The following is a 15925-nucleotide window of genomic DNA, read 5'->3' on the forward strand; positions in this document are numbered from 1 at the left end:
AAAACCTCTGCCCTAGAACTTCCACTTGAACCAATCAGTGATTAGCTTTTAAGGACACGCCCCTCCCTATAAAAACGCATCATCCAATTAAAACTGTTTTGAGAGGTCAAATGAGGAGACCAACCGAAGCCTCCTTGATTTAAACTGCGATAAACCATTTTTTTAAAGCATTGAACGGTTTCCTAACAAATACACACATTTTCAAGATACATTCCCTCATTTTATTGTCATTTTTGAAGCAAAATATAAGTGTATCTATAAAATCTTATATTTCGTTTTAAGTTTCTTTAAAAAAAAAAGTTGCATCAGTCTGTCACTATGTTCTCTTTGTCCTTGGAAGTCCTAAAATGCTACTATAAATAAAACGTCCTTTTGTTATAGTGAAAAAGCAGGATGGTACAAGCAGGCTTATTTTTTTACTTTTCAAAACAAAAATTTAAATATAAATTCTAAATACTATTTGGCATGTGAATCTGCAATTTAAGCTTTGCAATTCTTATGAGTTTTATTGTTTCACAGCACAATACTGTCTTTGAAAAAAAGCTTTGCTTAAAAAAAAATAAAACCAGTAATGCATAAATATGTTATTAAAATACACAGCATTTTACCTCTAAAAGCTGGGAGAGAAAATCTCAGACATTTTTCAAGAAAATAAGGAGACATCAGTGATGGTTACTCAGTTTTATTCCTAAATATACAATATCCCACACCCAACCAACTACTTCTTTTTTTCAAACACATCTTCTCTAGCTCACACAAACGTTCTTTGTCGTTTCTTTTTTAAAAACTTGTAACTGTCAATTTTAAAGCTCAAAATGGACAAGCAGGTTGTTTTTGTCTGAACAGAACCTATTAAACGTTTACAGAACAAATAGGTCATTCATTGGAAAAAAAAAGGGCACGCGTAACAACAGCAAACTTAAGAGTAGGAAAATAAATCCCCAAAAACTAATTTCCAGTTGATGTAATCAGGAAGTAGAATGTAAGTCATCTGCATTCTTGTAGAAGGTGGAGATTTGGTGGCCTTGAGAAAGACAGTAGGCTGTATAGTTATCTCCCAGATCTGGTGTGATCCTAAAACTATACAAACTACTACCTCATCCCAAAGCTCCCATTTTTTCCCCTACATCTCAATGAGATCTTGACATCATCCAGCTTCTTGTTGATTCTGTGTCTGATCATGACACATCTGTCATGGAGAAACAACAACAGAACAAATCCGGTTTCCATCAGCCTAACGATCATAAACTCCTCTTCGCAGAAGCCACTTGTCCTTGAAGAAGGGTCAAATCCATGGCATGGAACTGCGGGTCTGACACGGAACATTGTGGATCGACTTCATGAAAAGCAAACAGCCATCAGGAGACCTGCTAGCGTTTTTCTTCCTTCTTCTTCAGCTGGGTGAAAATAGCAGCAGGCTAATAATACGGACACTGCCCGATGGTATGGAGCTGTAGAACGACGATTACCCGGTCAAAGAGACGAAGTCAGTTTAGGAAAAACAGAAAATTGTGTTAAAAATCGAAATTAAGCTAGCAACAAGCTAACGAACCGAGTATCCCTGGTGTTAGCTAACTAAACCAGCCCCGTTAGCTGACAGTTAGCTGGAATTGGCGGTTCTCGACCTCCTCTGACCAGCAGCTGTCGCGGTCTTAGCGGTCGAACTGCCAGGCAAAATCCTTTTGGTTTTTCTTGAATTCTGCGGTCCGTTCGGTAGTCAAAACCCAGAACGGCTCGCCACAAACCTCCGTGTTGCCCAGGCGGCTCCCGTATCATCTTCGCCATTTTTCCAAGCGGAGTGGGTTTGTGGCGGCTGATGCCTGACCGCTGTTGGGAGGAGCAAGTATCGCGAGATTCAGAAGCCCGCCCGGCCGACTTCTAGTGCCCCCTTTAAAAACCATTACTACAGTAAAATTATAGTCCTATGAATAATCTTAATACATTTTTTTTACTACAGAATTAATTAACATCGGTACCATATCAATGAATCAGTGCAAAGAATTTGTATTTATTTATTGTATATTCAAAATATTAATTTGTATTTTAATGTCAGAATTACAGAAAAACAGGCTACCTTTGAGTTATATTATGAATTATTACTTTTATTATAGATGAGAGGATTTCACTGCCTAAAAAGTTTTACTTTATATGGACTAAACCATACAAGATAATTGTACTAATTTATACTAAATAAAATTTGGTGTAGAAACCTAAAAGATTCAACTTCCGTTTTTCATTAACATGGTAAATGGAGTTTTAAATATTTTGTCCGTGCTTAGTTTGCAGTTGTAATGCAATTTGTCACAGCCGCATACAAGAGCTCTCCAGGCAGACTGGTCTTTGGCTAGTTCTTCCAGCTGTCCCCATATTGAAATGTTCGGGATCTGAAGTTGACCAATCAAGACACTGGACACCATAAATACTTTTTTTTACTAAAAGAATAAATTTTATTTCAGCACTGTAAGTCGTTTCCCAACCAGTACAAACATGACTGCCATCTTTGTCTCTTTCTGGACCTTTTCTCCCCTCCTTCTGTGAGATCAGACCACCAACAGCCAGACAAATTTAAAATAAAATAAAAAAAAAATCCAAAGAAAAAAAAAAACCATCTTTCTTTTCTCACCTTTCTTCAAGCCGTCTGGTGCTTTCATAATTCTAACGATGACAAATTATACCAACCATAATTATAACAGCAATAATGAGGATGATGATTATATTTCTATAACAATTATATTATGGATACATTTTAACCTTGTTTTTTTGTTGTTTTTTTTTATGTTTTTTGCTGCACAGGTAAGTTTTAGGTTCTTTTTCGTCAGGACACATTCTGCTGAGGATTGACCGAGAATCAATGGGACTCAGCCATCGGGGCGAGGGGAGTGGAGGTGTTGGTGTACAGAAACTTTAGGGGGGGTGGCAGTGTAGAGACGGACAAACAGTTATTCCAAAAAAGAAGAAACTGCAGTGAAATGCACAGATCTGACAGATCAGGGCAGGTGCAGCTCCTCTCAATGACTCTATCCAACTTCCTGCTTAACAGACAATAATACTGTTTCTACGACACGTCACCGTACACGTTTATCCTGGGACTCGGCTCTATGAACTGAATTTAAGACTTCTCCTAATTGTAACAATAAGGTGCTTTAGAATTTGTTATACGTTGAACGTAGCTGAACATCTGGTGTAAAGACTCAGATTTACATTCTACTAATAAATGTACCGGTCACTCAATTTATGTGAGGGTCTCAAAAAACGTGAAGTTCCTACTAAGAAATGTTTTCTTAAGTTAGTCTTCTTTTAACAACTATTCAAGTTGTTTGATTTTTTTTCCAATTAGCAAATAAACATCAAATTTTCTTCTGACTCCATGCAGATTTTCCAGCAGGCAGGCAAAGTTCAGCCTCTGCTGTTCACTCAACCGAACTGATTCCAGGGAGAAAAAGGGTTTGAACACAGTAACTACAAGACAGATTGGGGCGTAGAAACTTCTGTAACTACAGAGCGGTGCAATTCCGGAGTCAAAAAGTGTACTACATTTGCTTAGAACAGCCCACCATATCTTGATTCCATCAGAAGAACTCGGAGACGTGGATTTGCCCACAATGCCAGAACACAAACGGGTTCCTAGTTTCATCCACAGAACTGAATACTTGCTGACTTTCCTAATCTGCATCTCCACAACCACCACTGTATGAAAATGCAATCATCTCACAGACATGTCAGTTAAACTACATGTGCTGTCATTTCATATTTATACCATATATACCGGTAATCATAATTCTGAGAGACAAAAGTTACTTGAGGGGGGAACTGTCAAGTGAGTCACAGGCAAAGGACTATGGGAAATGGATGTTAGGTGTACTTTGGTTGTCAGGTTTTAACACGAGATGTTTTGATGCTTTGTGCGAGGGCGCAGAGTTCAGATTCATTCAAAAAAGAAAAGAGAAATCGTATTCCGGGGACATCATGTGAATCAAACATAGTGCAGACGACGATTTTCAATTCAATAAATGGGCAATATTTACCTACATACAGAAGAAACGGTGAAGTGGTCTAAAGATGCCATACTGAATACAGGTAAGGAGAATGGCAATCATTACAGATCAAATCTCTAGGTTGGCTAAGCGTATTTCAGTACTAACTGAAGCAATGGTAGAAGATTAAAAGATGTAATAACATTAAAATAGTAAGAAAAACACATTTGCACATTTGATTAAGAGTTTAGATTTTTTTCAGATTTTTTTTCCATTCTGGCTAGATACATACAGAAACTGATTATCAACGTTAATATAACCTTTAACTGTTAGTTGGGTTGATTAGGGGGTGGGGCATCCCAAAGAGAAAAAACGGCCAATAGAAACGATCCTAACGGGCTAACAGAGCGGCAGAGCAGGAAGTGGGGGGAAAGAGAAAAAAAAACGGAAATAAGAGGGGCGCCGGGAAGGGTTTGTGTGTGCGTGTTGTGTTTGTCTTTCTGTGTCTCGTGTGCATGTATGCTTTTACTGAGCATCAGTGGGTGTGTGTGAATAGATGCATGTGCTCTGCAGGGAACTATGGGGGTGGTTTGAGGGCATAGAGAAGCTAGTGAGTAGAGGGGGGGTCGTTAGGATAACAAGCATAAAAATCACTGATCAAATACCTAATGAACTAAAAACAGACGAGGACAAAAGAGGGACACTACATCATGTCGTGTTGACTTTTTTTTTTCCATACTAGCTACTGTGTAACTTAGGATTTAACACATAAGTATGTGAGTCAATACCAGTGTGCTGTGTGTATATGTGTGTGTGCGCGTGAGTGTTTGGCAGGCTCCATGCCCGCCTGAACCCCAAACCGTGTCATTTTAATCCATGCATGTGAGCGTGGGATTTCTTGAGTCAGTGTGACGTTGTTACCAAAATGATCTGAGACGAAACCGACGGCAACTCCACTGAACTCGAACTGCACAAAAACCACTTCAGCACAAAAGCAGGGAGAATGCTGCTGGTAACAAATGCATCTGTCTTTCATGTGTGTGTGAGAATGAGTGTTTGTGTTCTGTTGTGTGTGTGCTTCAACTGTTATCTGGCGAGCGAATCGAGAGAGGGCATCGTCTACCAGATTACACTCCGGATCGCTGCAGATAAGCTATCTCCAAACGATGTACTGTCGCGTACACTTTAACTGCATTAATGTCGGTAGAAATCAGTTGTGTATGACTCCTAGATAACATTTCGGCCAGTTGAGCTTTTATTCTCTAGTCTAGTCTTGGTGTCTTTGTGTTTTACAGTCTTGTATTAAGCCTCGGTGTGGTTATCTACTCTTTACCTAGAACACCTAAAGCGCTTGAACGGGTTACTCCCTACCAAAAACGGATGACAGGTCTAAACCTTGTATCTCATTCAATGTTGATGTAAGAGACGGCGAAGTGGCTCAGTCTCGCAGAGACGGGAGCAGATCTTCAATCCCAGCCAGGTCATCTGTAAATGGTCACATTTTCTAAACTGAGGGGGTGTCTGACGTGACTACTCTAACACACACAGAGTCGGGTTTTGTTTTTCCTTCAAAACTGTTAACTTTGAGAGAGAAATTTTCCCGTGTCAATTTCGTGGCACACGATAGATCGCAAGTCAACGTCGTGAGAAAATAAGGTGCTTCTAACTTGCCATTTTTTCAGCATTTCTTAGTAAATCTTGAGAGACGGCAATGTTCATGGTGAGCATCTCTCAGGTAATATCTGTCGGTCTATTGCGTCTATAGCTGCAGCGGTGCTACCAGCTATCGGTGGGAAGCGTTTACTTCTGTTTGTCAGATGAAACCTACGTTGTGGGAGGGGTTAGGGGGGACTGTAATTCTCTACAAACATAAGTGCTCTGATAAAACATTTCCATATCTTAGAAGTCTAAGGTTTGGAGCGGCACGCTTGGGTCCGCTGTACGGCCTCCACTCCCTTGTCATGTGACTGGCGGTGCAGCCCACAGAGTCGTGTTGAGGCAAGATCTTGGGCTCTCAGTGTCGGGCTACGGTAATGACAACAGATGTTCAGTCACCAGAGTGGTGAGGCTTGGGTGCCACACCCTTTTTCCAGGACTTGCTGTCTTAGGAGGTGAGCCTTAACAATGTACACTTTGGAAAAGAAAAAAAAACTTTTAGAAATCTGAAATGATTCCTATGAGTCTTTGACTTGTCTTTGCTCAAGGATCCTTTGAGCTTCATTGAGAAGTCTTGTCTGAATGCATGAGGTCGCTTCAAGGGGAGTGCTGCCTGGCAGCAGTCACCCTGACCTCATCATCCGTCTCCCTTTTCATTGGGCAGCATTATTAGTCTGTTTTTTTTTTTTTGGCCTAAAGTCAAAAAGGTGCCTCAGAGTTTGCCATTTTTGAATAATTCTTTCTCAACTGGTAGAGGACTGTCCAGTGTGGTTGAACTTTTTTTAAAAACAAAGTGCTTCTATTATTTTGAAAACCACTCTGTTCACATTCTGACGTCTCTCAAATAGATCTCTACCTTTAAATGTATTTCTACATACCTTAAGAAAATTTACTCAGGCGCAGGGGACACCCCTGTCAGGCTGTCGATTCAGCGGTATAGGGGCTTTCTCTGATTCATTATTTTTTAAATACAACAATAAGTGCTTCTGCTGGGTTAATACAATCAAAGCTTTGGGACAAAAGGGGAGGGGACAATCTTGCATACTTTAGGGCTTAAGGTGCATAAATTCGTGGGGTCTCTTAGAGCAAATAAACACTAGGCTATGCTACATAGGTCAAAATCTGAGAGCACATTCTCATTGTGATGGTTCCGCAGTGCTCCAGTGATTAGGTTATCAACCAACCTATTGGGGGGGGGGGATTGTTTCCAGCACACATGCTGACACCGTTCATGCAGCAGCTGTGCCTAAAATTGCTCACAAACTAACGTTCAAAACATACCCGCATGCCCGGAGTCAAACTCTGAGCAGCTCCTCGCAAGACAAACAACTCACAAGATGGCAACAAATCACATCAATGCACAACTACCATGTACAGCGACCAGGCTTAGCAGCTATGACCTTGGAAACCACATCCTAAAAGTCACTGTAATCACAAGCGTCACGTCAGTGTGCAGAGATTCAAACCATGGGACCATCATAAAACGCTAAATAAGAACTGTACAGTTTCTCCTGTTAAACAGGAAAAGAGGGGCCTTGTTTCATTGGTGGGTCGTGATGGGGACACAGCTTTTAGCTGGTTTTGCTCTGAGTGGAAGGGAGTGAAATACAGGATCTTTTTGAGGGGTGGGGGCGCTTGCGAACTCGTGGAGAAGACCTTTCTTCATTAAACAATGTAAAACCACATGAGAAAAATAAAAGGGAGCAACGGCTAGGTGCTTCGGTCCATCACATGGAGCAGCTCGGAGCCGAGGGGGGGGCCCTCGGCTCACTTCCTGCTCCATGTGATGACGGGGCACAGCTAGCAGACAGGGCTACGAAAACAGGGAAAGGCAGTCGAACACAGATAACTTTCTGAGAGTAGCGCATCCTAGCAAGGACGCTGTCACTCTTCCTTCTGTAGCGCTTCATCTGACGGGCAGTCGTCAAGGCAACAGGGGGCCTCCACTTCCACCCCCTCTGATTGGTTGTCTCTGCTGGCTAAGGCACACTGGATTGGCTGGACCAGAGAGGCCAGCTCCAAGGGCTGGCCAATGGCGGAGGCTGCTGAGCTGCCATTCAGCTGTTGAGTCTCAGTCTCTGGTGTAGAGCCTTCCTCCTCTGAGGGCTTTGGGGGACTGCTGGATGGGGGGGGTGATGACTTTTAAGACAGAAAGGACAGCGTTAACAGAGAGAAAAGAAAGCATTTGGGAATATTTGGCACGTGCCTTTGAAGCCATACCTGTGTTCTGTTGGCAGCTGGTTTCTTCCCTCCCTTTAATTTAGCTGGAGTCTCTTTACCCCTCCTGAGAAAAGCAAGAACAAAGACGTTTCAGAGAGCTTACCCACTACTAAACTCACTGCATTACTGAAAGAATAGCAGCCATGAAGCAACATGATGATGTAGTGAAAGTCCATTGAAGATCTGGCAGGTCAGACCTGCACCGCGTACAGAACTACTCCTTCATGAACTTGAATGAGTTGTTCAGTCCCAGTTAGTCCAGCTCTTTTCTCAATTTGTTAGAAAGAACATGCTTTAAATTTCACTCTTTCATTTTAAAGATCCCCTCCAATGAAAATGGTGTTTTTAACATGTTCTTGTATTTTCTCATGCTGGAGGACATGTATAAAATAATTTAAGATTAAAACTGCGTTTCTGAGCATTTCTATATTCAAATGGGGATAAATGAGAGCAGATGCAAAAATGCAGTTTGAAAAAGCTCTCTGTTGTGACGCAGCAGCAGCTCCACTCCATTCTGATACATTCAAGTGACAATGAGCAAATGGATCAATTAACGTCCAAGTTTTCCTCATCTGAGCTGGCATCTGGATCAAAACTGTATGGCTCGATTGCGCCGACATTGCTCGCCATAATGAGGAATGATGGGATATTCCGCCCACAACACAGAGGCAAATATCTGATGAACTACTGCTAAGTTGCACCAACTTTGTCCTAGAAACAGACTCAGGTTTTTTCATTTAATCTGAAACGGCATAATCATAATTAAAAGGCCACTGGGAACGCTTTTACTAAGAAAAGATGACTGGAGTGGAATTTGAAGTCATTACACTACGTTATAATTAGAATATTGGATTCAAACCGGGCTCCACGGTGGCGCAGTGGTTAGCGCTCTTGCCTCACAGCAAGAAGGCCCCTGGTTCAAGTCCCGGCTGGGGGACATGAAAAACACAACATCAACAGGGGACCTTTCCGTGTGGAGTTTGCATGTTCTCCCCGTGCATGCGTGGGTTTTCTCCGGGATCTCCGGCTTCCTCCCACCGTCCAAAAACATGCTTCGTAGGTTGATTGGCAACTCTAAATTGTCCAATAAGTGTGAGTGTGAGAGTGAATGGATGGGTGGTTGAAGATATTCTACCCTGCGACAAACTGGCGACCAGTCCAGGGCATCCCTTGCCTACGCCCAAGTGGCCGGGATAGGCTCCGGCAACCCCGTGACCCCGAAAGGGAATAAACGGTCAAGAAGATGAATGAAAAGGATTCAAACCGATGTTTCTTTTAAATGTGGGGATAGGCGTTTTACAAAAGAACAGTTGGGGTTTTCCTTTATAAGTATAATTATTGTATTTTAAACACTTATTGTGTATCCTGTTTTTCAAATGACTGACACACATTTATCTAGCGACAACTTAATTATAATTTCCTAGTTTTTGTGACAAGTAAATAATGCTATTTTATGTAGTTTTGTGTATTATATATTATCCAAATAAACCAGCTGGGATTTGACCTCAATTATAGGTGTGTTTTGTTTTTTATGGAAAATATTTAAGGGTTTTTTTTTTCTTCAAAAAATGAGACATGCAGTCATGAGCACAAAAAATTGAGGGTGAAATAAGGCAGGTGTATGTGGCAGTGAAACACGTAAAACCCAGAAACCAACTGTAGGGCTAAGAGATGAAGATCTGTGATCCTCGGAACACTTTTTCTACAACTGATCCAGCTCAGAAGTTGTTTTTTTTTGTTTAATTTGTGCAAAAACCTTAAAGAACAACGGATAATCTGCTTACTCACCCCTTTCCTGCTCCCACAGACACTACCTGCATGTTGAAACCCCCTCTCCCACGAAATGGTTTGTTCCCAGCCCACTGGCCAACCACCATGCCAGCTATCTCCAGTTTCCCTCCCTGAGGAGGGATGGACTGAATGCCTGAGGGGAGGGGAAGAGACTGTCAGTTTGCTAAAGGGCAACAAAAGGTGCAATTCCTCTTCACTTTTAAGCAGCAGACTGTAACCCCAGTGTTCGTCCTCAAGGAACTGCCAGGCCCCTTTTTGTGGTTTTTGTTGAGGAGCCCAGCTAAGCGTATCACTGTTCTCTGATATGAAAGAAACTTGTAGACTTTTGGCTCATCAAAACTAGGTAAACATTTTTTTCTATCAAAAAAATTAAATTTTTTGTCAAAAGGCAAACAAATTTGCAAAGAAACACTGTCGACTAGGGGTGTAGGGAAAAACTGATTTGGCGATATATTGTGACATTTCATTTGGCGATACTTGTATTGATTTAAAATGCTGTCAAGACGATATTTATTATTTATGAGCGTCCTTCAGCGGCTGTTGGCATCACCCCCCACTGAGCCTCTTTGAGCAGCTCTACACCACACAAAACAACTACAAGATCTCACAAGAACAAGCTTGTGTAAAATGTTCCGTCAGCCTTGCAGTTTTTGTTGCTATAAGAAATGCACTACAGTGATCCCTTGCTTTTCACGGTTTCGCTACTTCACGGATTTGGATTGTGCATTGTGTTCTGCATTCTGATTGGCTAAAAAGTCACTCAGCGAGTAGCTCAAGAATGGGACCCTTTGATGAGCCGTTCATTACAGTTCTCCAACATAATCGATGGGGGCATGTCGGTGTATAAGGATCTTTAGCAAAGAAGAAAAAAGAGCGACAACAACTGCCTATCACTATGTTCCTCTCCCGAACAAACACACCTGCAGCTGCACCGCGGGCTTCAAAAGGAAAAAACGCTGCAGAGGATGCAGCGGCTCAGTATGAAGAGCAGTGAAAAAGAAGACCGGAGTCACTATCTGTCCCACTGTACTTTTTTATTTTTTTCATAATCATTTTAAATTTTCTTCCGTTTAATCCACTCGGGTCGCGGTGGGCGGGGCTAATCTCCGCAATTTAAAGCCTTCTGTTCTTATCGATGATTGAAATTATTATTTGACAGCACACTACAGAAGTTATTTGTTGAAAAAACGTTTCTAAAGTACTTTTATTTGTTTAAAAAACAATTGATTTAGCCTGTTAAATGGTTTGTTCTTTCTTTTCAATGTATAATAGTGTATTTCATTGTATAATAATTGTAAAAAAAATAAAGGTTTCTACTTCACGGGTTTTGCTTATCACGGGTTCTATTTGGAACGTAACCCCCGCGATAATCAAGGGATCACTGTACTTAGTTTTTACTTGGATGGGCACCGAACCGAAACTCTGCGCCATGTTGCAGCCAGGATCATATAAAAACACAGTTTGCGGTGCTTTGTAGCGGTCTCAGATAAGAACAAGCGAAGCAGGGAAGCAGTGCAGCACCAGCCAAAATGCTGTCAGAACCTCACAGCAATAGATTCTAGTTCAGTGACCTGGTGGATCAGAGTGATGTGGACAACGCTGTAAGAAAAAGGCCAACGTCTTGGCGATGAGCGGTGAAATCCGCGTTTACTTTTCTTTGTAAAGCACCGTTCAGGCTTTAAAAATACTGGAGAAGCTACATTAAGCAATGTTGAAATCAACATGCACTTTATTTCCTCAATCAAACCTTTAGAACCTTATTGGTTAAGGCATTCATTCAATTTTTTTCTTTTTTACATAAAATATTTTTGCTGTGTCAGACAATGTTGACTGTTCCATTAAGGAACATGTATTTGTTTGGGTAAAAGCAACTTGTATATGAGATACAGTTGCAGTGCTTAACATTGTAATCATTAAATAAAATACATTTTACCATTTTATTACAAAGAAAGGCGTATTAATATTCAGGTAGAGCTTTTTTCTAAGTCATACTCCATAAAAATATAGTGTATCGCCACTCTTGCCAATGCACCCCTACTGTCGACTGACATAAACCTCCCCCAATAAAAGATCAAATCTAAATGATTTGGGGGGAAAAAACAGAGTTTGCAGCAACATTCACATCTGACCACCACCATGTCTCTCTGTGAAGAGGCTGAATAAAATCATTTACAGCATTTTTAATACGAGCAGCAGGTGGACTGACAGCACGTCTGTACCTGGGAAAGCGCGGGCTCTGTGCTGCGCAGGGTGATGCGGATGATGCGGGTGATGGTGAGGGGGCATTCCGCCCATAGGGCGGGGTGGGTAGAGAGGGGGCAGGGGATAGAAAGGGGGTACCATGGCTGGGGGGAGGAAGGCAGGAGGTGGAAGGGGAGGGGGAGGGGGAGGAGGGCGGGACAGGTTGATGCCCTCCAGGATTGCCTGGCGCATCTTCTCCACCTTTGACACGAGCTCCTCCTGCAGAACAGAACAGGGTCAGCTGAGGACAAAAACGCATCACAAACACTCTTTACATCACATCTGTGCCGACTCTGAGGTTAAAGCAAACATCTGGAGCTTCACCTGAACCACACAGCACAGTAAGACACTTCTTTAATAGGGTTAAGTAAGCGTAACGTTTCTTTCAGCCTTTCTCCTCCTTTTTTGACTGTGTCAGCTTCCATCCGTCACACCAATAGCTGCGCCCCCCACTGGCACATGGACTGCTTCATACCTGCCCCTCGCACATGTCCAGCAGGGCGGCCCGGTCTCGGGCGGCCCGGGCCAGTTTGCTCTGGAATAGCTTGCCGTCAAAGAAACCCCAGGGGCAGCAGTGTTCCCATGGCAACGGCTGCCCGCAGACATCATTGATGAACAACGCTGTGTCAACACCGGCCATGAAAAGAGCAGCCAGCTGAACGCCGCGGGCATCCACCTTCTCAACCTTAAAGGAAACGCACACACATCCAAAAGGTCCGAATTCAAACAGACAGGAATAAATAATAACAAGCATTATTGTTTATGGGTTTACTTAAAGACAAGCTGGGCTTTAAAAACATACATGCTCAACAAATCTTCACATACAAAACCAACAGTTTGTATTATAATGTGTGTTTTAACAGAATTAAGACACGTGTTACAGCTTCTTTGTAATTGAATAGTTTCAACACAGTTCAAATCTAGAGAACTACTGAAAACCATCATTTGAAGGTTGATTAAGGACAATTCTGACAACAAAAATCTCCTATAAAAAACATTAAACCAGCAAAAAAAAGCTCAGTAAAAAAATGTTTTCAGTTTTTGATAGATTGACAGAAAATGACCAAAAGTGAGATCAAATAAGGACTCCATTGTAAACTTAATGGTCTCCAAAAGATTCCTTTTAAGGAGCTTAACTAGCTCTTTGACATCTAACAAGTCATCCAACCTCACGGATGCCTTGCTACAGTTTCTGTCTGTTCTGAAAGTCAACACCACTACTTTAAACGATCAAGCCAAAGAAAAAAGTGGCAGATATTAAAGCAAAGGCATTTTCACCAAAGTGAAGGGAAGTCTCACCTTGAGCTCCTGCAGCTGGTCGGGCTCATAGAGCTGACTGGAAACAGCTTGGGCTAAGAAGGCATCGAGCTCGTGTCTCTGCAGAATCCTTCCTCCAGGCCACTGCATCATGTACCTGACGGGGAGGGGACAGCGTCAGCTCCAACAGGACAAACGATGACAGGTTTGTGCATCACATTATAGCTCATAAAGCCTGACAGGAGAGCAGCAAAGGTGTGAGAGCAACAGTACTAAAGCCAAACCGAAATTCAATGTTTAAAATTTAAAAAAGTAGAGGGTCCAAATCCTTGCCTGATCTGATCAGACATGCGGCCTGACAATTTAATCGGCTAAAACCTTTAGTTGCCACTAGAAAGGGATTTGCTATTTTCGACTTTCCGAGAAAGCCCCGCAGAGGAAACAAAACACCAAGGATTCAGTTCTTCAGCCTGTAAACTCCTGTTCAGAGCCAACAACAAGGACAACATGTATAATTAAGGCCTGCAAGACCGCTGTCATTATTGGGCCGTTTTGCGCTCTGCACCATTTAAATAAGTAGAATAGAATAAAAGCTATTGCGAAATTTACTAAATATTTAGTCTTATAATCCACTCAATGCTTTTAGTGAAAGTTTTTTTTTTGAGAGGAAACAACATTCTCTTTGCTGATCACAGTCAGCAGTAAGTTTAAGTTACCAAATAAAAACCATCAGCACCAACAAAACCAGAGCGTGACGTTTCCATCATCAAGTACTGTACACCGGACTGACAGAAGCAGGAAAAAACCTCTTAGAACTAGTTACCATTATTAAATGCAGAGCAGCTTCACTTATTAACTGCTCATAACCACATTTAAGACCAGCATCCTCTCACAAGACTTGTCTGCCCTAATCCAGACATAATTCCTGCCAATTTACAGATTCACTAATTAGATTAGATTAATCCAAAAGCATTCAACCATAGAAGAAGTGGATGACAGATGGTAACATCTAGTTAGAAATGTGTTCAATAATCTGAACTAAATAAGATACACATTTACTTTTAAAGGGCCTATTTCATGCTTTTTAAGCGCTTTTAAGAGCTTTTTACGTGTTTTATAATATTCATTCCTATAAACAACCCCGAAGTGGTATTTTGATCCGTTAACACATCTCTGAGTATTCCTCTAAAAACCTGCTCTCTGACCACAGCCCCTGCCAAACCACAAAATTAAGTGGGTTCTAGCATTCATATGCATGAGAGAGAGGAACCGCCCCTTCCAGGAAGAGTCTGTGCTGCCAGCCCCACCCCAGGGTAACACACAAACCCTTTCTACGCTGAGCTAGCGGTGATCGGCTAAATGATTTTGTAAGGCTCCACAACACGCCCGTAGATCTTTGCAAACGTTTGGATGTGTTTTTTTTCGCGGGAAACACGCAGACACGCTGCTGGGGCTGGCTCTGAGATGACATCATGAAATGGGTGGTGTCCACAAGGACGCGAGGCGGAGCGTCAGAGGTCAAGTTGTCTAACTTCCAACTAACTTCATTAACTTCATTAAAAACAGTTCTTTAGTGTGCCAAATGTCATATTATCATGTATATGAATGTAGCTTACTCTGAAAGACTTAATATATAGGCCCTTTAATGTATAGTTATGAATAATTCTTATCATTTTTTCTTTAAAGTAATTCATTTTGTATTGGGCAAAACGCTGTTTACTGTTAGCTTTAAATATATTTCAATAAATATAGGAACGAGTATCATATTTATCAATGATCGTTCAACCTTTGTTCATTATAAATCATGATGGTGAGCAAAAAGTGTTTTGCCAAACCAAACAGAATTGATTTGGGATGAAAATTTGACAAATTAATCTCATCTTAAACGTATTAATTTGTGAATCAAAATGTAATTGACAGTGTTGTTATTGAGACACTCATCCCTAAAAGGAAATCTGGATTTCTTGATTTTCAATTGAACCTCACCTGAAATTTGAGAAATTCCCCTGCGCAGTAACCTGTGTGACTTTGAGCAATTATATATGTTGGTGTAAGTAGAGTTATACACTCAAATGATGCACGGAATAAATGAACTTAAACAAACTGGACATTTACCAAGTAAAAATGATTCTCCTTTAGTTGTTTTATGCAAGGCACCAACATGCCTGTTTCTGCTTGTAACATGCAGAAACACTGGTGTTTGATAAATATGAGATAATTATTGATAATTAATCACCATCACTGTTAAGATGTTACACTTAAATGTCCTGAATTTCATTTTCTGTCTGTTTTTTATAGTAAAAAGATTTAAGGCCACTAAAAATATCTATTTCTTGACAACTTCTTCATACATTCCTTCTGATTTTTTCTGAGACACAATCAGACCCACTAACAGTGAAACTAAATGCTGAATAGTATCTAACTGTTCTAAATGTCCAAACACTGACGATCTGTATGGTGAAGAATCCCTTCCTACCCTGAACATACATATACTTTGGATGACTTGAATTCCTTGCTAAATCCTTCTTCTTAAGTGTGTTTTTTTCTTTAAAAAAATGTCCAGTATTTTCACATTTAGAAACAAACAACCAGCAACGTTCCAACATGAGTGCTAATTAAAGAACAACACTGTAAGACTTTGAGAAAGACCGGAACACACCCTGATTTGATGGTCGTCTTTATGTGGGAACAAGAATCTGTTTTTTCCCCAACTTCCTTAAACACTAAAGGCCTGTTCACACCGGGACGATTTTCGCCGACGTTGAACGCCTCGTGACAAAAACAAA

At 41.2% G+C, this 15925-nt stretch overlaps 1 protein-coding gene across 1 annotated transcript in view; it reads right to left on the minus strand.

Moving 5' to 3' along the window:
* Window positions 1-2420: 2420 nt before the first annotated feature.
* fam120c (family with sequence similarity 120 member C) overlaps window positions 2421-15925 on the minus strand; it is a 29053-nt gene continuing 15548 nt past the window's right edge. The window contains exons 12-17 of the mRNA XM_023956934.2: window positions 13182-13296; window positions 12358-12567; window positions 11861-12101; window positions 9639-9774; window positions 7851-7914; window positions 2421-7769 (exon numbers count right to left, since the gene is read on the minus strand). Coding sequence (XP_023812702.1) covers window positions 7515-7769; window positions 7851-7914; window positions 9639-9774; window positions 11861-12101; window positions 12358-12567; window positions 13182-13296 — 1021 coding nt within the window. The 3' untranslated portion in view covers window positions 2421-7514. The remainder of the gene's footprint in view (window positions 7770-7850; window positions 7915-9638; window positions 9775-11860; window positions 12102-12357; window positions 12568-13181; window positions 13297-15925) is intronic.

The sequence above is a fragment of the Oryzias latipes genome, chromosome 7, assembly GCF_053564925.1.
Source record: "Oryzias latipes strain Hd-rR chromosome 7, Olatipes_Hd-rR_3.1".
Lineage (NCBI taxonomy): Eukaryota > Metazoa > Chordata > Actinopteri > Beloniformes > Adrianichthyidae > Oryzias > Oryzias latipes.